This window comes from Rissa tridactyla, chromosome 2 (genome assembly GCF_028500815.1).
Source record: "Rissa tridactyla isolate bRisTri1 chromosome 2, bRisTri1.patW.cur.20221130, whole genome shotgun sequence".
Taxonomy (NCBI): Eukaryota; Metazoa; Chordata; class Aves; order Charadriiformes; family Laridae; genus Rissa; species Rissa tridactyla.
In genome coordinates, this window is record NC_071467.1 from 145,741,702 (window position 1) to 145,766,489 (window position 24,788).

Below are 24,788 nucleotides of genomic sequence, written 5' to 3' on the forward strand. Positions count from 1 at the left end.
CAACAAATTCAGTACAGGTTACCATAAACTGCATAGTAAAAATAGCTCTGGTGCACTCCAAGGAATTTTAATAAACTGATAGGAGTTCTTGCAGTAATCTGCCAAGGAAAGTACATTTGCTTAACATATATAATACAATAAGTTTATTTTCCAAGAAACAGTAAATGAAAATAAGAGCCAGAAAATTAGAAAAGCAAGCCGTTAACTTTGTCTCCTTAAACCTATTTTTATTATTTTGCCAGACATTTTGGACTTGATCAGCTATCATTTTCTTCTTTAATTTTTCCCTAGACTGACTGTATTGCAATGAAGAAAAGCTCTGTAGATGAAGCAGGGTACTGGGAAAACACGGACTGCCAGCATAACAAAAGCTATATTTGCCAGATGGACAGCAGTAAGTTTTACTTTTCGCTTTCTTTGTTGGAAGATATTTACTGAACTGTATGAGTTCTCAGCTGTAACTGCCCGCCTGTGCCTGCAGCCGGGGTGAGGGAAGAAGCAGAGCTACTTTCCCAGCTCAGAAATTCCAGACACAAAACACGCTCTGGGATAAGGATTATAAAATAGTTTTGGCTTTACAGCCTCTCTCCTCCCAGCACACCCACCAACACTCTCAGGGGCCGACTTCACCTACCCTGCAGACATCTACTCTTAAATCAGTTGCCTGAACGTGGCAATTTGACACTTTGATGGCAGGATTCACCTGCCTCATCCTGAGGCAAATGGCCAAAACACGTTAGAAGAGCTGTGCCTTCAAAATGCCTTTTTTCTCTATGGACATAAAAGTTTAGCCACCTGTGCTTTACCCAACTAGCACACATAGAGGTACCTGAATTAGGTTATTTTGCAAATGCAAATAGAATCATAGAATCATTTAGGTTGGAAAAGGCTTTGGGATCATCGAGTCCAACCATCAACCCCACTCTACATCTCCCCTACACCATATCCCTTAACACCACATCTAAATGAGTCTTAAACGCATTCAGGGATGGTGACTCCACCACCTCCCTGGGCAGCCTATTCCAGTGTCTGACCACTCTTTCTGTGAAGAATTTTTTCCTAATGTCCAGCCTAAACCTACCTGCTGCATCTTGAACCCATTCCCTCTTGTTCTATTGCTAATTACCTGTGAGAAGAGACCAGCACCAACCTCTCTACAATGTCCTCCTCTTCCTCAAACTAAACAGTCCCAGCTCCTTCAATCTCTCCTCATAAGATTTATTCTGCAGGCCCTTCACCAGCTTCGTGGCCCTCCTCTGCACTCGCTCCAGCACCTCGATATCTCTCTCGTATTGAGGTGCCCAGAACTGGACACAATGCTCCAGGTGTGGCCTCACCAGTGCTGAGTACAGGGGGACAATCACCTCCCTCCTTCTGCTGGTCACACTATTTCTAACACAAGCCAGGATGCCATTGGCTTTCTTGGCCACTTGGGCACACTGCTGGCTCATGTTCAGCCGCTTGTCAATTAGAACCCCCAGGTCCTTTTCTGCCAGGCAGCTCTCCAGCCACACTTCCCCAAGCCTGTAGCGATGCATGGGGTTGTTGTGGCCCAAGTGCAGGACCTGGCACTTGGCCTTGTTGAAGCACATTCCATTAGCGTTGGCCCATCGATCCAATCTATCCAAGTCTCTCTGTAGAGCCTCCCTATCCTCCTGTAGATCAACACTCCCGCTTAGCTTCGTGTCATCTGCAAACTTGCTGACGATACACTCTATATCCTTATCAAGGTCATCAATAAAGATGTTAAACAGAAAAGGTCCCAACACTGAGCCCTGAGGGACACTACTTGTGACCGGCCGCCAGCTGGATTTAACTCCATTGACCACCACTCTTTGGGACCATCGATCCAGCCAGTGCTTGATCCAGCAGATCATATGCTCATCCAGGCCATGAGCCGCCAGTTTTTCCATGAGAATTCTATGGAGGACAGTGTCAAATGCTTTTCGAAAGTCTAGGTAGACAATGTCCACAGCCTTTCCCTCATCCAATAATCTGGTCATCTTGTCATAGAAGGAAATCAGGTTTGTCAGGCAGGACCTGCCTTTCATAAACCCATGCTGACTAGGCCTGATCCCCTGCTTGTCCGTTATATGAGTTGTAATGGCACTCAAGATGATCTGCTCCATGACCTTCCCTGCTAACGAGGTCAGACTGACAGGCCTATAGTTTCCCGGATCCTCCTTCCTGCCTTCTTTGTAGATGGGTGCTACATTTGCTACCCTCCAGTCCATTGGGACCTCCCCAGTTAGCCATGACTTCCCGTGAATAATGGAAAGTGGCTTGGCGAGCATGTCTGCCAACTCTTTCAGCACTCTTGGATGTAAGCCACCCGGTCCCATAGACTTGTGCGCATCCAAGAGGTGTACCAGGTCACTGATCACTTCCTCTTTAATTGTGATGACCTCGTCCAGCTTCCCCTCCCTGTCTCCTAGCTCACGAGGCTGGGTGCCCAGGGAACAGCTAGTTCCACTGCTAAAGACTGAGGCAAAGTAGGCATTGAGCACCTCAGCCTTTTCCTCATCCTTTGTGACTATGTTTCCCTCTGCATCCAGTAAGGGAGGGAGATTTTCCCTAATCCTCCTTTTGTTGTTAATGAATTTATAGAAACATTTTTTGTTATCCTTAACAGCTGTAGCTAGGTTGAGCTCTAGCTGCGCTTTGGCTCTCCTAATTTTCTCCCTGCATAGCTTCGCTATATCCTTATAGTCTTCATGAGAGACCTGCCCCCTCTTCCAGAGGTCATAGACTCTCCTTTTGTTCTTGAGGTCCAGCCAAAGGTCCCTATTTAGCCATGCCAGTCTCCTTCCCCACCTACTTCTTTTTCGGCACACAGGGACAGCCTGCTCCTGTGCCTTTAAGACTTCTCTCTTGAAGTATGTCCAGCCTTCCTGGGCTCCTATATGCTTCAGGGCAGCCTCCCAAGGGATTTTGTCCAGCAGTCTTCTGAACAGGTCAAAATTTGCCCTCTGGAAGTCTAAGGTGGCAGTTTTACTAACCCCTCTCCTTGTTTCCCCAAGAATCAGAAATTCGATCATCTCATGATCACTGTGCCCTAGACGGCCACCAACCTTTACTTCCCCTACAAGTTCTTCCCTGTTCACAAGAAGCAGGTCCAGGAGGGTACCTTCCCTCGTCGGCTCACTTACCAGCTGTGTGAGGAAGTTATCTTCCACACATTCCAGGAACCTCCTGGATTGTTCCCTCTCTGCTGTGTTGTATTCCCAGCAGATATCTGGGAGGTTAAAGTCCCCCACAAGAGCAATGGCAAGTGACCACAAGATTTCCCCCAGCTGCTTATAGAAAGCTTCATCCACCTCACTGCTTTGGTTGGGAGGTCTATAGCAGACTCCCACAGCGATATCAGCTTTATCAGCCCTTAACCTAATCCAAACACTCTCCACCCCATCATCAGTATACTTGATTTCTGAGCTCTCATAGCATTCTCTAATACATAGGGCCACTCGTCCACCTCTCCTTTCCTGTCTGTCCCTCCTGAAGAGCTTGTAGCCATCGATTGTGGCACTCCAGTCGTGTGAGGCATCCCACCACGTTTCTGTGATAGCCACTATGTCATAGTTTCCCTGGTGCATCATGGCTTCAAGCTCCCCCTGTTTGTTGCGCATACTGCGTGCATTGGTATAGATGCACTTCAGATGCGTCAATGACTCCAGCACCTTTTTGTGAGTGTGAGCCCCATTTCCCACCAGACCCCTCTCAGGTGCTTCCATGATTTCTACATGTCTGTCCCTTCTCTCAAATGAAATGGCAGAGTGAGAGTCCTCACGAGTCAACCATCCTTCAAGCCCTGGCATGCCTCCCTTGAGTTTATTCCTGACAGGCCCAGTTATCTCCCTTTCCCCCCTCATATCTAGTTTAAAGCCCTGTCAATGAGCCTTGCAAACTCCTGCCCCAAAACTCTTTTCCCCTCTGGGACAGGTGCGTCCTGCCTGCCACCAGCAGGCCAGGTGACTCACATAGCAGCCAGTGATCATAAAACCCAAAGCCCTGCCGATAACACCAGTCCCGGAGCCACGAGTTGACCTGTTGCCTCTTCCTGTTAATTTCCTCATTCATGATTGCCACTGAAGGGATAGAGGAGAATACAACTTGTGTTCCTGATCCCTTAAGCCGCCGCCCCAAGGCTCTAAAATCTCTTTTAATCGATTTTGGGCTCCTTCTACCCACTTCATCCCTACCCACCTGAAATACTAAGAGGGGGTAATAGTCAGAGGAGTTTCCCAGCGCCAGAAGTTTGTCCAACACATCCCTGACCCGTGCCCCAGGGAGGCAGCAGACTTCCCTGTGAAGTGGGTCAGGACGGCATATTGGTCCCTCCGCCCCCCTCAGTAGAGAGTCACCCACAACAATAGCCCGTCTGCTTTTCCTTTTGGAGCCAGTTGTGATGCAAAAAGCATAAAGCAAATACAAAGCATAAAGACGAATTCATTAATAACCTCCACCATAGGTATCTTCGCTAGCTAGACAATACACTAAAAGCAGCTTTTCAACCCTCACCCCTGGACTTAACCCCCCTAAAATACCCCCTCAAACATACCCCACTGGGGGGTTAACTAAGGTCAGTTAAACTGGTTATTTTGCTCACCAGTCTCTAGCAATGCTTTTATATCGCAAGACCAGCAATAATCAGAAGAACAAAAGTTCTAGTTTTCTTCGTGTATCCTCAGGGTGGGAGACACATCCGGAGCACTGCTACCCTGCGGAGTGCGCAGGAATAGAAACAGGGAACTGCTGAGCAGCAAGTAAAAATAGAGGAAGAAGCCACAGCTGGGCCAGATGCTGCGCAGCTCGGACCTGTGCAAGTGCAGAAAGCTGCACAAGGGTGTCACTAGCAAAAAAAATTGCCAGGGCATTCTTGACACTGACTGAACACAAAGGCAGTTTTTGTCCTTTTTTTCTGTCCCCATTACTAGCTCTAGGTCTTTGTCTTCTACTTCCACATATATCATTTAAGGTACAACTACTGTTTCCTCTTTCACTTCATCCTACCTGGGAAAGAAGTAGCAGCAGAGCTGCAAACTTTACTTAGAATGAAATTCAGCCCTATCTTGAGACTGAAGCAGTGTGGAGATCCTGCACCGTGCTTGCTTGGGAGGAATTTCACCTGCACTGTGGGAGGGGAACCTAGAGACCCCCTGGGGGAGGATCACTGCGTGACCAGTATTCACGTCATTTAATCTGGTGCTGTGCATCTCTACAGATAGGCACAGCTCGTCCTCTGCCTCTCCCTAATCTCTGGATGCACTGTTTACACTATAGTTACAAATAATTCCAAGTTACCATTAAAATAGGTCTTCTGCGTTTTAAACAAGAAATGCTTTTACTTGCTGCTGTGCTGCCACACTGCATTCATCCGTTACTCAAAAATAATGCTGCTAGTCAGGTAGCTAGTAATTTTCACTCTTTTCTCCCCTTCCTCTCAAATTTGTACCTCTTTCCTACAGAGCCTGAACTGCTTCGTTCCACAACTGCTCCAGATTCTGATTTCATCCCTTATGATAACAGCAGCTATTTAATCATTCCTTCTAAAATGAATTGGGAAGAAGCAAGAAAAGCCTGCAAGGAGAAATCTTCAGAGCTTGCCAGCATTTTTGATTATTACAGTAATACATTCCTGCTGCTGCAGGCAGTGCAATATGGAGAACCCTTATGGATTGGGCTCAATAGCAATGTGGTAAGTTTAATAAATTCATAGGTGGTGCAGTTAAATGCTACGGTTGGATTACTATCAGCAGGAAGAATTGTAGCATGAACAGATTTAGGAACCTAGGACTGGTGGACAGCACTCACTTCATTTAACTTCATCCATCTTAAATCATGAAACTCCATTTTAGACAGTGGAGAAGGTTGGGAACCTCTGACAGTGTGGGCCCCTTTACTAACTCTATGGAAGTCTTAGACGCCTAAGTCAAACTACCTGGTTAACTTTTAGATGGCCATTTTTAGGAGAGGTGAACTCTACTCAAAGGGACCAACAGGGTCCCTAAGGCTAATGCCTCGCGATCCTTGGCAACTGTAGCTTTTTCATTACTTTTTGTCTCAGAAGTGTTCACAGGAGCTACCATGTGCCTCTGAACACCCTCCTTGTTCTGCTAAGTCCAAAAGATTAAAAGCAGTAAAACTTATACTGTACCAGAAGAAGAGGATACAGAGATCCAGGTCCACCGCTGTGTACGGGAACACTCAAGTGAACATCAGTCTTATTAGCTCTGTGACTGAGTGCCAAAATGACCTTCGGCTTCTCTAGTGAATATGCAGTTGCTCAATGCACTTAACTACCATGTTCCTATTGCACTGTTTTTTGAGCTGACTAAAGTACCTTGAAAATAAAAAAGAGCTCTTTCGTCAGTAATAATTTTCTTAACTAGCGATCGTTTTTACTAATTGTGATTCCACACTGATATATAACATAGCAAAACACGTCTGAAATTCAGTATATCTAGGGAAAACTTGCAATAAATGTTGTGTAAAAATAGTGTTTCTGATTATATGATATAGCAGCACTCTGATAAAGCCTCTTAGAAGACTGCATTGTCTGAGACAGTTAACTTGTTGCTGAACAAAACGTGTTTCCATGATTCTAACAGTGCCTCTTCCTACCAGACAAAATGCTTGATCTTAGAGTATATAAGTGATTAGTAGTCACAAACCTTGACTTGAATCCTCCCACTTGCACAAGTCCGCAGGAAATCCCTATCCAAAACAAAATAATAGTGTTTACGTCCATTTGATATCAAAGTTCGTCGTTTTTAAAGTCATAGAAACATGGTTTAGAAAAGCAGTTAAAATTCCATTATGAACAAGTTTGGAGCACCGGACGTGTTCTCCTGGTCCTTATAAATGAGCTGGCCCTGCTGTCGCAGAGTGAGGCTTTGTGATTCCTCCTGTTCCCCGGGCAGAAATCTTGCCCTGATGGTGCCAAGCTCAGGGGGAGCTTGCGTACCTGGCCACTTGACATGTCTAGACACTAAAGTGAGATCACATTTTATCTCCCAGTTCTTAATGTCAGCAATAGACTATCTGAATCTGTTCCCTTTTCCTTGTAATTCTCATAATTCTTCCTGGGACAAAAAAAAAAAAAAAAGGAGAGGGGGAAGACTAAACAAAGACTCAAGACTTCCTGCTCCTGCATATTTTTCTTTTGGTCCTCACAAAATAATTTTCTCAGATTTTTCAAAGTGATAGCTGTAGTTTGCTCCTGAATGTTTCTCCTCAAAACTGTACTTGAGCTTAGAGTCCTTGTCTGACAGCCGACCCTGAGACCCACTTCCACCTGCGCTTCCCACAGGTTTCATGTTGCTGTGGTCGCAGTGCTCTTCATGGTGACCTGACACTTCTGGGATGGGGATTCCACCTCACAACGTTGCCCAACAAGGGACTGAGCACCAGCAGTACCCAGGAAACATCATTTAGCCTTCGAAACACCTTCATGGGCTGTTTCAGTGCAGGAGGCATACTGCTGTGTCTTATTTTGATGTTGCTGAATCCTGATTCAATTACTATTTTAACAGTACTAGCACAGACAGACAACTGAGCTCTATATATCACGGTGAAAATGTGCATTTGTATAAATCCACTTACCTGAAACAGGAGATGGGAGTGTAGAAAAATTATGTCAAATGTCTTTTTCAATTTTAGAGTTATGGCTATTACAGATGGACTGATAAAAGGAAAATAACTTTTTCGAACTGGTATTATGAAGAACCGTCAGAGCGAATAGCCTGTGTCTATCTAGAGCTCCGTGGGACCTGGAAAACAGCACCTTGTAATGAAAAACATTTTCCTGTCTGCAAAAAATCTGAGGGTAAGCTATCGTAATCGCTTTTGGTTTTATGGCAGAAGCCTTGCTCAATCTGCTTTGACTGAAATACGAATTTTCTAAGTATATATTAAGGAATAATAAGCCTGGGTATGTAATGTCAATACCTTTATTTTGCATGAACAATGTTCCGTTTTGATGGCGTTGTCATTCACCAGCCAAGACAGTGCCATTTTACTGGACTGGGGCGATAACGGCCGTAGGAGTTATCCTACGTCGCAGGCAGACAGAACACAGACTGCGGGAGTACTAAACTTTTCACTTCAAGTCTAAAGTGTGACAGGGATTTTGTGGGAGGGACTGTAAAGTCCACTGAGTATAAAATAAATGTTGTTCCTTCAACATAAGCAGCATCCAGACACTGGTTTACAGCTTCACTGTTGTTAGAACTGGGGAAAGGAGGAAGAGTTGTATCTGGGAAAGAAGAAGAGTCTGTTATCGGCCCAAACAAAAGTTCACGCTTCATAGTGACTCTATGGGTGTCACTGAGGAATACTACAAATTAAAAGCTACAGACAAACCTTGGGATGGGACTGAAACTTTTTTCTTTCTCATTTGTATTAGAGAAACCTCTGTTAGCTCTAGTGACAAAGACTTAATGGAAATCCTGAGTTTCTTTTGATCAGCTTTTATGTAGTTTTTCTTTAATTTCTTTTCCAGGCCATGCTCTGAACTTCATATCTATTCATTTGCAACTTCATTTTAAAAAATGCATGTACCAACTGACAGTGTTACTGGTTTATTCCACAGTGTCACTGCTTGCAGGAAATTGAAGGGCTACTACATAAATATTCAATGAGCTTCAGGTTTATTCCATGCACTGTCAGAGTTAAAGCTGTTCAGAAATCTTATGTAAGCATTATTATCTTGAGGAAAATATTAAATGAGAAATTTCCATGGCAAACTATGATTTAGATGATATTTCATTTAAAATCAAATTGTTATTTGAACCTCTTGAGGGTTTGAGAGTTTTCTGGCTTTTCTTTTTCTCCTTTTTACTGTATCTTTTATTTATACAAATTTGTTGGTTATAACAAAAAAACTGGAACCAGAAACCCCTGAACACTCAAATATCCTTGAGACAGTCAAAGTTTGATTTAGTCGGTAACACAGAAGAGGGCAGGCTCACACTGAGCCATTCAGCTGTGACTGGGCAGTTCTGCTCCTCATTGTCACTCCTGACATAGTCACTGATAATTCTAGCACTGTGTGACGAAGAATATTTTAAGTACTTCTAAGAAAGGGCTTTTTAAAACTTGATTTCATGTCAAGAAATCCCTATTGAATGAAAGCACCTATTTATCCTATTTCTTTTAGATGTACTTCCTTCTGATCCCCCACAGGATATTGGAAAATGTCCTGATTCTGATCACATCTCTTGGATTCCTTTCCGAAGCTACTGCTATAACTTCAATGCCAATGAAATGAGCTGGGCTCAGTCTGTGACTCAGTGCGTTCAATCAGGTAATTATTAGTTTTACCCAAAGACAGGATTTCAATCTTGACATAAAAAAAAAAAAAACTTTGAAAAAGTCTTGAAAACTAATGCTGAAAATTCTACACATATTATAAAAAGGAAATCAATGTCTCATTTATTTTTCACCGTTGATGCTGTTTGCTTTTCATTTATTTTGAAATTAAGGTCATTGATTTTTCTTGGGTTTGGTTTTTTTCTTTCCCAGCTGTGTTTGTTTCTTGTTTCATTTCTTCATTCACAAAATTTCTCTTTCTAGTGAGATTTTAAAACGGGTTACCTTCTTTCCAGCCTTATCCCTTGTCTTCCATATCTCTCCCTACACAAAAGCAGAAGTAAATATAGTAATAATCACTGATTTTTAACACGGGGTGTGTGATCCAAAAGGGGCTGCACATTCTGCCTGAAAATTCTTGCTCTATCAGCAGGGCTCCCTGGCAGCCTCAGAGCCCGGGGAGGGCAAACACTTCTCTCTCCCATCTCCGAGGCATCTGGTCCTGGCCAAGACCATGAGCTGCTCCTTGGCCCTCTTCCACCTGTGCTGCTGAATCATCAGCTACCTCATCCGTGCTTCAGAAGGCCATGGAAGAGAAAAGGAAGCACTATACTGCCCCCCAAAAATGGGTCCTTTCATTTCATATCTTTTTAGATCCTCTTAGCCTTCTTCTTCCACCACCATTGCCAGAAAAAAATTAATACTTCAGTTTGAATTGCAAATCTGTTTGCTGCACAATATTACATGCTATGTAATATCTTGCCAAACCATGAAGAACAAATAAAAAATCATCTGTAATACCTATGAAAAATATCATCCAATCACTTGAAAGTAATATGCACTATGCCTGGTGGTTAAAAATCATCATTTTCACTGTGCTTTCATGTCTTCCATTTCTGATGACGCCACTCACAGTCTGTGCTGTTCCCTTACAGCGGAACACTACTTTCTTCTCTCTGTCTAAATCCTTGCTTACTCCCTCCCAGCAGGAGAGGTTTTATCCTTAGCCTTATCCTGTATCACAGGCTGTAACTACCACTGACTTCTAGGGTAGAGGACATCTCCAACCATTTTCTGTTGGTTTTCTTATAGGTGGTACATTGGCTTCTGTAGAAGATGTGGCTGAATCAAACTTTTTAGTAGAGCATGCAGACTTATTCACAAGCAAGACAAGTGGCTTTTGGATAGGAATATACAGAAATGTAAATGGTAACTATTTTAACTTCTACTAATAATCATAAATAGACTTCATGAAATGGACAGAAATATGAATAACATACATCGTTGTTTTTAAGGAGCTAATTGAAGTATAGTAGAACCTAGTTAGAAACAAAAAGATATATTGACAGCATATAATCTAAAAATTCTTGGAAGTTGATGGTTTTATCCAATAGGTGTGGAAGGCCGTAGAAAAGAAATTTGCTTGGCTTCAGTTACAGGTCTTGGATATTGCATGGTTCCACCAAAGGGATGCCAGCATGGGACTGCCTCAATTCAAATATCCTGTCCATATCTGGTTCAGTAGAAAAGATGTGGAGAGGTGATAGAAATATCTCTTGAGAGGCACAACACAGAAGATACTGCTTTTTAAGAAACTGAGATATAACAAGTAATTTCAGCTGTCCATACCTGAGGCAATCACGGAGACTCATTTCTAAATTAGAATGATTCAGGAATTGCTGCAATTGATGATAATTTTGCACAGCCGCTTACGGTTGCAGCGTCACCAAGGACCCTCACAGAAGACCACAGCCAATGACATGCATTCATCCCTCTGACCTCAGCCCTCCCTGAGGAGATGTCTCCTATTTCTGGTCTGTGAGATAGCCTTTCCCACCCTTTTTGCTCTGTGCCCTGGTGGGGAACATGACCCCAGCTGGCTCCTATCTTCTCACGGCTGGGGAGCACCTGCAGGTGTCCAGCTGGAACCCACAGCATCAAGCTTCTCTGTTTCTCTGTATGGAGAAAACTAGGCTGCTGGCAACCAGAAGAGTGCAGTGGAAAACATGCACCTGGAAAAAACACCACTAGTGTCAATCCACAATCAGTCAGAAAGGATTTTTTTTTTTTCAGATTCATTTTAACTCATCGGTACTTCAAAATTTTTATTTCGGAGTTTATGCAGAAAAGAAATGTTTTAATTTTAACTAAGCATATCTTCAAGCGTTACAGTAAAAGTTGATTGATTTTGAATGAGCGCTGCTGAAATAATAATTTAGAAATTAAAAAAAAAAGCCTAGCTTTATTTTTTTTTTCAGTTTGAAACTTTAGTATCCTTGACAAAAATATGGGGATGCATAAATTAAAACTAAATTATGATTGGAAAATCTGCAAATCATAATTTGGAAACGCAATTATATTCTTTTTAAGAAGAGAATCAGAAGAAATACAATGCATTAGAAAGTAAGCACAGATGGGATTTTTGAAGAAAGTAGTATTGCTTTATTAGGCTGAGTGAAGTAATAACATTCATATTCACTAATATTAGTGAAGATCTTTGATGTGGAACTAACAGTATTGCTACTAACATTTGCAACATTAGGGCAGCTGCTTTGGCAAGACAACAGTGCCTTAGACTTTGTCAACTGGGGTGAAGGACAGCCCTCGGAGGACCAGCTTGATTACTGCGTGGAGTTGTCTGCATTCTCCGGCTACTGGAGTATCCTTCCTTGCTCTTCCCAAAAGGGTTTTATTTGTAAGAAACCAAAGAGTAAGTGACTTCTTTAATATCTGCTCTTGATTTTTATGGTTTTATTCCAGCATTAATAGCACAATCTGGTCATTACAAAAGACCAACGTAAAACACTGTATTTACAGTCTTCAATATCACCAGACAAAACTAATACTAATATATAGAGTTATCCTTTTTTCTGTCTGCCCTTTTCATGTTTTATTGCATCATAACTTCAGACTTTCTTGCATTCTCTGAATATTCAATTAATAACTAAAGATGATCAATATTTTCTGAAAATTTTTTAAACTCCTTTGTTGTTTTGCGCCCCTCCAACATAGACACATATTTTCCTGCTAACATTTGTATTCACCCTCTATGGAACAAGGGGTGCATCAATAATTTGCTTTTCTTCCTCTTGCTGTACTACGATACATGCTGTTCCAGTAAGACATGGATGAAGCAATATCACTTAAATAATAACAGAACGGAAGCACGATCCAGAGCGCGTATAGTGACCTTTGAAAATAGTACAAGTGTTTTGGTTGGCTTTTGTGGTTTTTTTTAATATTGTGTTTCTGTGTAACTGACCACCATCTGCTTTGGTCAGGAAGTAGAAATATCAGAATATTGTGAGCCAAGCAGCCATGTGTTATTTTGGAGTTTAACTGTTAACTCCGCAAAAAAAAAGTCTGATTTCCTGCCCTGTTTCGCAACCCTGAGGTTTGGGATGTTTCTGAGGTTCTGTCCTTTTCCCCTCCCAGAGCAAAGCTGTAGCTGGTGGGGAAAGCAGCCGTACGCATTCATAGCAGCGTCACAGCATTTTCTGAAAAGGAAAATTCTGCTTTTAGGGCAGATCCTAATTTTCTTTGGGTAGTCAGTGCAATAGACGCTACAGAAAGTTAATTCTTTGTTACCCGATATATCAGAAAGCAGAAACTCGGTGTCAACACATACTTAATTTGCTGGGTTCGACTATGAGTGGCCCCTACGTGCAATGCTAAAGTACAGAGAATATTCCCTGACACCACCTTCTCCAGCAGAAGGAGGTTTCAGCACAAGTAAATCTTGCATTGCAAGGAGCTCTGCATCCTTCCAAGGAACAATTTAGGAGTTGCGTTTCCCTCGTGCTCACAAACACCCTGGAGCTTAATGCGTTGCTGTTCTTCTGCTGCAACGGCCCGGCTCCCGGTGCTTCCCACGCTGGAACGCGTGTTCCGGCTCTTCCCAAGGCTCCCGCTGCCCGTGGGGCCGATCCCAGATCCGCTCTTGGACCCGCCATCACCCAGCTTGCACCCAACGCCCCAGGAAACATCTGGCAGATGGCGCCCCCTTCGCACAGCCAGGGAAAACTGCATAAGAAAACTCAAACTCGAGCTTATGAATGTAATTACAGATGCAAATGAATTATGGCAAATTAAAAACTGATGGGTCTTAAAGGAATTGCATTCAGTACAGGAAAAGAGTCAAATATCTCAGTATTTGATCAAGTTGTTCCCAGTCTCCACTGGCATGCAGACCCAGCAAAAAGGGCAAGATTTATTATCCGTGTGAGAAGAGACAGTCCAGCTAAAATAGTCAGAAACTACCTGTGTTTGGAGACTCTTTTGTTATTACAAAAGAAGCGAGAAAGGGGCTTTAACATGGAAAACACTGCAGTTTTATTACAGTGAATATCAGCTTAAAAATCAATCGCACCATTTCATCTCAGTTAATTTAGCAAATGTGTTTCCAGGAGAAGTGATGAGGTAACTTTGACGCGCAGATTTCTAGACCTTTTGCTAACAGAAACTGTCAGGATGAAAATGTGACCTTATTAGATTTTCACTAAACATTTGTCTTTATCTTTGGCAGCTATTCTTAAAGCACCTGCAAACATGGAAGGTATGATTTATTTTTCCTTCCCAATAGTTTCAGAGAAACATGAAAAGGAATACTTGGTTTTTTTTATGAATTGCTATTTATTATTTATTTGTCTTTTATATATTTCTTTCTATGAACTTAATTTACTTAGTTGACACTGAATTAATTCCCAGCATAATTTAGCAGTACCTATGAGACACTTAGGGCATCCCAGGATAACTAAATACTTTGGTAAACTCACCACCCCTTCTTTGCTCCTTCTTTTGCACGCTAAGGTCTACGAGTGGCACTGGCACAGAGACATTATGATAGATTTTTAACAAAACTCTTATCCTAAAAAAACCCGTACGATAATATCTACACCTTAAATAGCATAGTGTCTTTGCCCACCCTCCTATCCTTGCCCTAAGAGAACAGTGGGAGAAGGCCGGGAGATGTTGAGGTTATATTCCATTTCCTTCATAAATGCGAGTTGCTGCTTCACAACAACCTGGTAACTAAGGGGGAAATGAGACCAATAGTTTTCAGTCCTCTTCATATTTATTGGCGGCCACAGTACACCCACTTCTGTTTGCTTTGTGTTTATTTACAGATGTTAAAAAGGACAAAGCCCATGGTCACATGAATATGTGGATACTACTTACTCTCGTCCTCATCATTTTATTAGGGATGGGCTTCATGATTTATTTCTTATTCAAGATCAAAACTCAAAGTGTGACTGAAAGAGAGGCGAGGCGGCGCAGCACACTGATAGAATACAGCTGTGTCCTAACTGGAAAGGATGATGAAAATGATTCTACCAACAACAAAGAAAAAAATGAACATAGCATCGTCTAAGGGGATAACACAGCCAAACTAAATCGTTAAGCTTAAAAAAAAATAACCTAGCTGGAACAACGGAAATCTTTGTTGACCTTATAGACACTATGAACTAAAATCAGCAATTATTCCTTTGGTAAGGATTAAGAGATATAGCTCTATGCTCTTCAAGAAATACTCTCAGGACTAAGACTCACTAATGTATAACATGGATAATTAAACAAGCGTGACAAATAGCAGAACTAGTGTGAATTTAGATTTTAAAATTATGGATTAATACCCCAGCGTTCTCTCTTATTAGAGATTTGTGACACCATCACTTAGTGAGTCAAGTGCAGCCATATGGTGAGCACTCTCTTTGCAGACCACTCAGCCCCAAACCCTGCCCTTTGAGAACACACCTCACCACGGCGTACGGGAGACTGCGTGCTGTTACTCAAGTAAAACGGTGTTTGGAATAAGTAGAGATTTGCATTATTGCCCCTGTTTTACACTCTTTACCCAAGTATCTTCCTTGCCATAGTATTATAAGTGAAATGCAAATACTTGTCCTTCATTCATGGCTTCAACTTAGATTTTGCAAAACAAATAAATCTTTGCAAACGCTCAGTCCCATTCTATGACTCTGAATATTTTGTATCAGTTATAAACATGAGAATATATCAATAAAGGATCTATATCTTACACAATAATACTTCAGTGTTGTTTAATTAGCATGCAGAGATGTTATATGGTTTCATGATCTAATGAGTCATTTACCTTAAGAGAGAAGCTAACAGGAGGTAACACACAAACATGAACAAGGCATATGACTAAAAAGAAACATAAATGAACTATAAAATAAAGTGGATGCCAAATAAAGCTGGAACAATCCATTCCTGTTTTTATTTCACTTGATTGCTCATTTTAGGATGCCTTCTCTTACTATTCTCCAACTCTGGTAAATGGACCGACGATGGAGCTCTGTATCCATGCTACACACCAGTAAGGCAGAGGGGCACACCACAGTGTCTTGGTGGTGAAATGCTTTAGAGGTTGACTGACTGTGCTTTTTAAGTTTTCTATGAAACCTATGTTGTCTATAACAGACTGAAGGAAAAAAAAAAGGAAAAAGATCTCAAGGATCTCTGGGAAAAAACAGATCCTTAGAAATTGCATAAGAACTGTATAGGAGAAGTCACTGGGAAGGAGACATTTGCATGACATTGGATTACTGGTTTGTAGATATTGCACACAAAACGTTTTGCAGAGGATTGGGAATGAAGGGCATTAGGTACTCAGATTATTTTTACTGACAGTTCCCTTCATCTTACACCTGTTTTTTTTGCTTCGTGTAAGTTACAACACATACCCATATTTATCTTTTTTTTTTGGTAAATACTGACGCTGAATTGGATTCAGTGCTGTTTGACGGCTAATGATAAAGGCAACCCAAATGAAAAGAGTAAACAGATGAAAAAAAAAAAAACTCGAAATAATATCATTATTTGTAATTTTGATAGTTGATATTGGTAACGCACCTCTGAAGACGCTATGCTCTGTAAATAGGTTTCTTCTCTCACATTAAGTGACCTTTTGCCTTTGCAGAATATATTGTGAAAAATGAGAGAAAATTCTATGGGCAATTTCTGCTAAATATCTTTCCTCCTTTTCCTTCAAAACAAATAAGGGATTTTGCATCGTAGTTGAGGCTGATATCCACTTAATAAAGGGATGCAGCTCATTTGTAACGTTTGTGAATATTCATCTTTTCATGTCTCATTTACACTTGGTACAGAGAAAGAATTATTAAGTATTAAAATTTATTTGTCCTTTATGGATTAAATAATTTTGAAAGACAGTTTTGTTGTCAAAATCACTAGTTAACAGAAAGGTTTGTAAAGATTTGGCTAATTTGTATTCATTCTCCTGAGATAAATTCTCATGAAATAACAGCACAGTAGTTTTACCAGTTGTTAAATCACAGAAGATAAAAGCCAGGTATATACATAGGGCCCAGTTTGTCAAGTTACGGAGCAAAATTTAATTTTCCTGTCTGGGTTAAATTTTCATACTGAAATAGTCGGCATTGCTCTTTCCACCAAATTAAATAAATGCATCTTTTGTAGCAGTGAAGATTTATCTGGCCAAGAAATTTGCGTATTCGTTTTCTGAGTTTCCCAGGTATGTATGTATGAGATTTAAAGTACCTCCATCTAAAGTTGCTCTCCCTGCTTCTTTGTTTTTGAGGGTCAGGACTTTACAATCCCAGAGCAGAACAAAGAAAGTTAAAAATAATTTATCATTGGAATGATGTTGAGCTGCTCAAACTCTGCCACTTGCATTTAAAGGCAAAGGAAACTTCACTTTCAGAGGCAAAGTTTGAATTTTGTAATTATTTATAGATTTCAAAATACCTCATGTGACAGGATATTTCCTTATTTAGAGCCTGGAGTTTTCTCTTTCAACTAAAACTCTCCAAAACGGAGAAGGAGCCAGCGCCAACTGGTTCCTTAAGGACTTCTGCATCAATTAATTTCAGCTCATCTCTTTGCGAATAAGAAGAAAGAAATGAAGCACCTGACTTTTTCTACAGTCTTAGTTTTCCTCTGTTTCGTTCACACCGCTTTTCAGACACTCGGTGAGTCTTTGTTTTTTATCCCTGGCAAAAGTGGATGTGAAAGTGGGGCGTTTTTGTTGTCTTGCTCGTTTCTCAGGCTCTTTTAAGATTTTAACGCAGCTTGGCTGCCCTGCATTTCATATTAATCCTAGCTGGAGTGGTCCACAGAAGTTTAAAAAATATGCAAATACAGAGATACTTGTTCACCTTTAAAAAGAGGGGAAGATTGAAGATGGGGTAAAGCTGTGAATCAGAAGTCAGGACACAGTCATGTACACGAATAAAGATTTCCTTTTGGATACTACTTAATTTTTGGTTATGTCTGCTCTGTGAAGTAGATGGACTTCACAGTGTGCTCCACAGTCCTTGTCTGTATATGTGACTGAGGTATGAAAAATGAAAAAGAGAAAGGAATTAAATAGGGTGCTGTACGTGTATGTCCCAGCCTTAGTATGATGTTGTGTGGGACGAGATGGAGCTGGTGGACTGATGTGAGGTGCAATACTGTGGCTGTGCAGACGCCAGTGAAAAACATATTAAAAAGATCAGAGTCAAGGACAGCCCTGGAACAACCACTACATCTTTCAGGGTAAGGATGAGAGGCACAGTTAAGGCTCTGATGTTGACCAAGGACAGATCACAGCTCCCTTTTGATGTAAAGATGGTGATAAGGTTCAAGGACATTTTTCCTTTGTCTTTCAATTCATTAGATTTGTGGAGGAGCGGGGTACAAATCACAGCTTCCAAAAGCAGACGCTGTGCCGCGTGAGCTGTGCCAGCACTAGCCTGTGAAAGAAGGGGGCCTCCCCTCTGCTCTGCGAGCTGGGACTCAAACCCACATGACAGCCCAAGCACGAGCCTCACAGTGTCCAACGAGAACTCCTATTATTAGACCCAAAAATACTACGAGGGGCAGTAGCTGAAACTTAGGGCACTACATGACACACTTATTTAGTTAGCAGTAAGAAATAAAAGATTTAATAAGATTTAAAACTTCCTGTCTAAATGGACAAGAGAAGAAGAAACTAGGTCTTAGCTCCAAATTTAGATCTGAAGAAGTGAAACTTCCATAGATTACTAAGCTGGTCAAACACAAGGCCTTCTTGGGAGAGCTCAAGCATTAAATACAGATATCCTAACAAGAACTATTCTTCCTGCCATAGCTTCCCAGACTTTCCCAGACGCTTTCTGTTCTGTTCACTACTCAACACTGGCTGTGCCCTAACATCCTACCCTTGTCCTACATATTTACTTTAGTGTTTGGAAGGGTATCTCACTGTCCCTTTTGTGGTTATTCTCTCAGGTGGATACGGAAGCGATGCTACATCTCTGTTTCCAGGTGCTGGGCTGCCCTTCCCAGCAGGGCCTACTTGTCTTGGTGGATTACTAAATTAGGATGCCTATGATCCTTTGGGAGCATTAGCTAGCTTCTTTAGCACTCACGTATTGTCTTTCCATAACAATGCACAGGCACACACCTATAGTACCTTTATATACTGCCCAGTGTTGGTTCTTGTGAGGTTTATAATTTGATTGCGTGCATTATGCTGACTTCTTATGATAGATGTACTAATGAGAGGATACTGTAACAAGGCAAGGTAATAAGTCACTGTTCCACAGTTTTTCATCCTAAAAAAACCCCAAACCATAACCAAACATGCCAATTACAGAAGGAGCAAGAGTCACAGAAGGCTCGCTCACTAACTGTGTTAAGTACAAATGCAAACCTGTGGAGACGTATGCAACGTGAACTAAATCTATAACGCATGAAGTGACAGCAAGCATCCAAATCTTCAGGAAGGTCTCTTTTGGAAATCTTGAAAGAAATGTGTATTTCAGGAGGGATTTAGAAAATAAAATCTACTAGAGTAATGAAAATTCCATTATAGTGATATAATTTTTGAAGCTGTCATAATGTATTTTATGTGCTCTTATTCCTCTGTATTGTATTTACACGAACTGCAGTTATTTTTCCTCCCAGAAGAAAATAAAAGTCTTGAAAATGCTCTTTGATCTTTGCAAAAGTGACTCAGATTTAGTCTCCTGGTATGAGTCAGATCAGCATAGAATAAACAGCGTGTCTCTTTCCTCACAAGCTCCCCTCATCACGTGCTCACCATAAATACCTTAATTCTGATTATTTTGTTTTACAGACAATGAAATATTTTTAATCCACAATGCAGATACTAAGCTCTGTTTAATTGCTCAGAGTTCTCACGCAGTCACAACAGCTGCTTGCAACAAAAACACTGAGTTACAAAAATTCAGGTGGGTGTCTGATCACCAGGTGATGAGCATGGCATTTGCACAATGTTTGGGAGTGCCCTACAAGCAAAATCAGGCTAAAATTTCTTTGTACCCCTGCAACAAGAAAAGTGAATTCCAGAAATGGGAGTGCAGAAATGCAACCTTGGCAATCCAAGGGGAGGACTTATTCCTCAGCGCTGGCAAAAGGAAAGAAGACAGTATCATGCTGAACACAGGATCAGCGATGATGAATAAATGGAAGATCTACGGAACCATGGATGACTTGTGTTCTAAAGGCCATGAAGGTAAAGTTTAAAGGTTAATCCTGACAGTGTCTTGAACTCACCTGTTTGCCTCAAGGATAGGGTCCTTTGACTTCTGCTGCCCTTAGTCAGCTGTTCAACCAAATCAGCTGTTCCACCTCTGGCAATACTGGAGTGGAACATGATTCATTCACATAGTCAGGCCTGTGTTCTTCCATTCTGGAGACATACAGGTGCTTAGCTTCAGAGAGAATAAATTAGATGCAAAATGTGCAATTTTTTTTCTTTATTTTTAAAGCAAAAGGTAGATCTAGGCTGTTTTTAATTGTTAACTTTAATCAAAGTGCTTAATTTAACTGTATACTAGTACTAGTGAAGTTGGATTAGCATTGTTGTATTAAAGGCAAAAATCTTTGAGTTTAATACTCCTATAGTGAATATAAGGAAATAATTCCATGCATGCTACCATTCAGTTCCTCTACAAGATTTCAGATGACAAAAAAACCCGCAACTTTATAAGAGCTAAATCAATGATTTATTTTTAGTGAATGACAGGAAGTTACATGAAAAACCAAATAATGCTATTTTTAGAAAATTATTTATAAATAAATGAGACAAAAATCACTACAGTTTTTTCATGGTTCTTGGCTACAATATGAAACTGCTCTATTTTGAACCATTACAGCTGGCAATACCATAAGTAAATGGTAAATGGCAAGACCTACCTAGAAATTCCTTGGAAGACACTGTTGGTGACAGCAGGTCCCCAGTCACACTGGTGTGACACTTGTAATGTTTTCTCCATGTACCTGTACGGAGTGTACAGATACGTAGGGAATTGGGTCCCACAGATTCCTGTACCTATATTACCATTTCTCTTTTGCCTCCTCAGATCTGTTTACACTGTTAGGAAATGCCAATGGAGCTCCATGTGCCTTCCCCTTTCGGCTGAGCGGTAAATGGCACGCCGGGTGTACGGCTGCCGGCAGGTCAGACGGCTTGCTCTGGTGTGCAACCACCCCCGACTTCGACACAGACCATTTGTATGGGTTCTGTCCGACTGGCTGTAAGTCCCAAATGCTGACATAGATGCTATAACACAACACTGTTAGGTTAATACATCAATACGGAGAAGCTGTTACTAATGCAGAAGGGAAAAAACTTGTAATGACTTTATTTTACTCAAAAATGTCTCTGCCATGCCATAACATTCCTTACAGAAGAAACAAAAATGAGTCTACAGTTAGGCTGATAGTTGTCTGGGTGCATCCATCAGTAGCTACCACCCAGGAAAAGACCAGTACACTTTAAATATGACTGCGTTCAGCATAAAAACATCAATTGAGATGATGCTCACAGCCTAATTCTCCTTGCCTCGTTGCTATTTGTGGTAACAGTAGTATAACCTCTTCTACCCATGCAAATCCCTGTTCTGTCTAATAAGATTGGTCTACAGGCATGGGAGGATGTAGTTTGTTTTCTGAAAGACATAATATAAGAAGATTGGCTCAAAGGTCTTACTGAAATAGCAGCATTGTTAGTCCTTCCCTCGTAATTTTTCAGATAACATGACAGGATAGTGTTATCTGAACAAATAAATGTATGTGCATCTGAGTGCAGGATGAAGGACACTGAAATACGGTGTTAATGAAGGTATTAAAAATGCTACCTCAGACCTAATTTTTAAGTGCTGTACCACAGACTCACTATTCGACATTTTGATAGGAGTATTGCACAGGGAAACCAGGTTCAACTCATTATCAACTACCAACCACCACCATCATTTTCACTAATAATACTGAAAATTATTTCATGGTGTAATATTGCACGTAGCAGCTTGAAAAATCCCAGAACATCCTCACTTTAGAAACTGGCAAACATGAAGTATTTGGCATTATAAAATTGTTGAGACACTATCGTTAACAACTGAATCTACAATTTTAAAAGTATATTAAAAATCTGAAGTGAAACAGCAATAAACACACACAATAAAAATAGAAAACATTTCATCTAATGAATCATTCAAGAAATTCAATATCTTTTCCTCAACAAATAGAAAGCTAGGCGAAGTTGTAATCACAGCTTATTAGCACTTGCCCAGGGAATAATTTTGTTAACAGTGGGCTCTCACAAGACAATTTCTAAATTCCAATTACCTAAAACACATGCAGACTAGAAATAAGAAATACAGTTTAAAAAAATCATAGAATCAAAAAATCATTTAAGTTGGAAAGGATTTTTAAGATCATCAAGTCCAACTGTTAACCTAGCACTGCCAAGTCCACCACTAAACCATGTCCCTAAGTGCCACATCTACACATCTTTTAAATACCTCCAGGGATGGTGACTCAACCACTTCCCTGGGCAGCCTGTTCCAATGCTTGATAACCCTTTCAGTGAAGAAATTTTTTCCTAAAATCCAGTCTAAACCTCCTCTGGTGCAACTTGAGGCCATTTCCTCTTGTTCTATTGCCTGTTACTTGGGAGAGGAGGCCGACCCCACCTCCTTTCAGGTAGTTGTAGAGAGCGATAAGGTCTCCCCTCGGCCTCCTTTTCTCCAGGCTAAACAACCCCAGCTCCCTCAGCTGTTCCTCACAAGACTTGCTCTCTAGACCCTTCACCAGTTTCATTGCCCTTCTCTGGACACGCTCCAGCACATCAGTTTCTTTCTTGTAGTGACGAGCCCAAACCTGGACACAGAACTCGAAGTGCGGTCTCACCAGTGCAGAGCAAAGGGGAACGATTGCTTCCCTAGTCCTGTTGGTCACAGTGTTTCTGATACAGGCCAGGATGCTGTTGGCCTTCCTGGCCACCTGGGCACACTGCTGGTTCATATTCAGCCGGCGGTCGACCAACACCCCCAGCTCCTTTTCCACCAGACAGCTCTCCAACCCCTTTTCCCCAGGACTGTAGCATTGGAAATGTAATTAATGATGAAGAGCAAACTTTCCATCATTGGAAATATTTGCATTTCAGTTCTATTGCAGCTAAGAAGTAATTGGGGCATAGCCTATGAGTTGCTAAAAAGGTTTTCAGAGTGGATAATGACCAAGGTGCAGGTTTGCTTTATTGATCTCTTTATTTTTTTTTCACCTGGAGATTATTAGATTTGACAGGGGAAAATTGAAAATAAAGAATGAAAGGCCCAGCTCTGCTAATGTCGATAGCAAAGTCTTTTACTTTACAAAGAGTATGGGTCTGGGGGTTCTGAGCCTTATTTGCTCCAGAATCTCATTTCACAAGTAAGCTTGCAGTTAAATTGTCTCATACCATTTTATGTAAGATGTTTATAACAAACTGCAATACTAAATCTCCTTTCTCTCACACAGACAATGACAGATTTTGGAGCGCAGATCCTTTGACAGGAACCTACTACCAGATAAACTACCAGTCAGCTCTCACGTGGCACCAAGCAAGGAAGAGCTGCCAGCAGCAGAATGCAGAATTATTAAGTGTCACAGAGATACATGAACAAATATATCTCAGAGGTGAACTAATAAGCAAAACTCTGTAAAAAGAGTGTCTAATAGATTTTTGGACTGATCACAAATGTTTCAGTGCTTTAATCATATTACAGTGAATAGCCAGTGTAATAATAGTATACGTATTGCTAGAGAAATAGCACAATTACTGTAAATTAAGCTTTTTATCAGTGGAACTTTTGTAAGTTGTGGATTTGCCATTTTAAATTATTTCTATTATTATTATTCTTTGCAAAGAAAATGAAGAATTTCCCTCTAACTAACTAAAAGTTGGCTCAAGATCAGAAAACACCAGAAAGGTGCCCGAAATGGACCTTACAAAAAGGAAAGTCATTATAGAATACAGTCATTATATGACTATTGGGTTAAGAAATCAGTATTCTTCACATATATCTAATGAACTAGCTTTTCAGAAATACCATACAAGTTTTATGCATAACACTATTAAAAATCTAAAGATTTGCTGGACTTTTGCGTAGACTCTGGCACAGAACTAAGGCCCTGTATCATTTGCATCTCACTCAAGCGAACTTGTAACATAAATATTCAGTGTTTCAGTTTTCAAAGTTTATTGCTTATATAGAACTGTAGAATATAGATTTCATTCAGATAAACTAATCTGCAAAATAGTCTTTCACAATTCTCTTTAACTACAGAATAAACTCCCTGAGTTTATTACCAGCAAACATGGATTCTGTACTGAACTTAGAAATCACTGCGCAGACATTTATTATCGTCCCCCAAACTTTGAAAATGCAGAGCATTTCCTAACAGATCTCATTAGAATTCTTTCTGTTACCTAGATTTGATTGACAGCAAGAGATCCTCTCTCTGGATTGGGCTTAACAGCCTGAACCTCAACAGTGGCTGGCAGTGGAGTGGCGGCATTCCCTTCAGATACTTTAACTGGGCACAAGGTAGTAATTGTTTTTTTAAGTTTTTGGAATGAATGTTTCCCGCCAGAATGCTGAATGCATATTAATTACTGTCCTGTAGTATTCCCCATCATCACGAGGAAATGGAGTTGAAAAGCTTATGAGATACGTCAGATTAAAAAGCTGAAAATGATGCTTTTCTTCACTGGGTATATCACAAGGAGTTTCAAGCAGAGGAGTTAAATAAACTCACCTCCTATCAGAATTACATAAAGTGAAAAGCACTAGTTGAGCTGCAGCATGCTAGGAATGCCTTCAAGTCAGTTAAAACCCCTGTATCTTTTCAAATCTCACAAGGGTTATGAGACCTCGCATCCTGCAAGGACTCAGCTGTCAGTGAGCATCAGTCTTGCAAAGCCCTTCACTTTTTATGCTTTTCCCCTTTTCTCGTCTCCTCTTTAACATTCAAGAGAGACTGTAAATAGAGTTCGCAGCATTGGCAACTTATTTTTGAAAGTTGCTTAATGATTGTCATGGCAACAGCTGTTTGCAGCAAATGCTGAATGTTGGATGCTGAATAAATGCACACATGTTCCATCTTTTGGGCTTCTCCAAGTCTCAGAGGTGACACCTGTTTTTATCTGGCACAGAGGACGAAGG

The 24,788-nt window shown here is 40.9% G+C and overlaps 2 protein-coding genes across 6 annotated transcripts in view; both read left to right on the plus strand.

The window, feature by feature from the left end:
• LOC128904909 (macrophage mannose receptor 1-like) overlaps positions 1–15,413 on the plus strand; it is a 39,500-nt gene extending 24,087 nt beyond the window's left edge. Inside the window, exons 22-29 of one of the 2 annotated variants that reach the window (XM_054189914.1) lie at positions 292–394; positions 5,466–5,695; positions 7,660–7,825; positions 9,158–9,304; positions 10,402–10,518; positions 11,852–12,019; positions 13,835–13,864; positions 14,436–15,413. In XM_054189914.1, the coding sequence (XP_054045889.1) occupies positions 292–394; positions 5,466–5,695; positions 7,660–7,825; positions 9,158–9,304; positions 10,402–10,518; positions 11,852–12,019; positions 13,835–13,864; positions 14,436–14,680 (1,206 nt within the window). In that variant the 3' untranslated portion in view covers positions 14,681–15,413. The remainder of the gene's footprint in view (positions 1–291; positions 395–5,465; positions 5,696–7,659; positions 7,826–9,157; positions 9,305–10,401; positions 10,519–11,851; positions 12,020–13,834; positions 13,865–14,435) is intronic. The other variant, XM_054189913.1, reaches the window with a different exon arrangement.
• A 1,712-nt stretch (positions 15,414–17,125) lies between these two features.
• The window catches only part of LOC128904906 (macrophage mannose receptor 1-like), a 34,073-nt gene continuing 26,410 nt past the window's right edge, over positions 17,126–24,788 (plus strand). For 3 of the 4 annotated variants that reach the window (XM_054189907.1, XM_054189908.1, XM_054189906.1), the window contains exons 1-5: positions 17,126–17,282; positions 19,415–19,813; positions 20,664–20,837; positions 23,101–23,259; positions 24,057–24,170. In XM_054189907.1, the coding sequence (XP_054045882.1) occupies positions 17,213–17,282; positions 19,415–19,813; positions 20,664–20,837; positions 23,101–23,259; positions 24,057–24,170 (916 nt within the window). In that variant the 5' untranslated portion in view covers positions 17,126–17,212. Of the gene's footprint in view, positions 17,283–19,413; positions 19,814–20,663; positions 20,838–23,100; positions 23,260–24,056; positions 24,171–24,788 lie in introns of those variants that run through there. The other variant, XM_054189909.1, reaches the window with a different exon arrangement.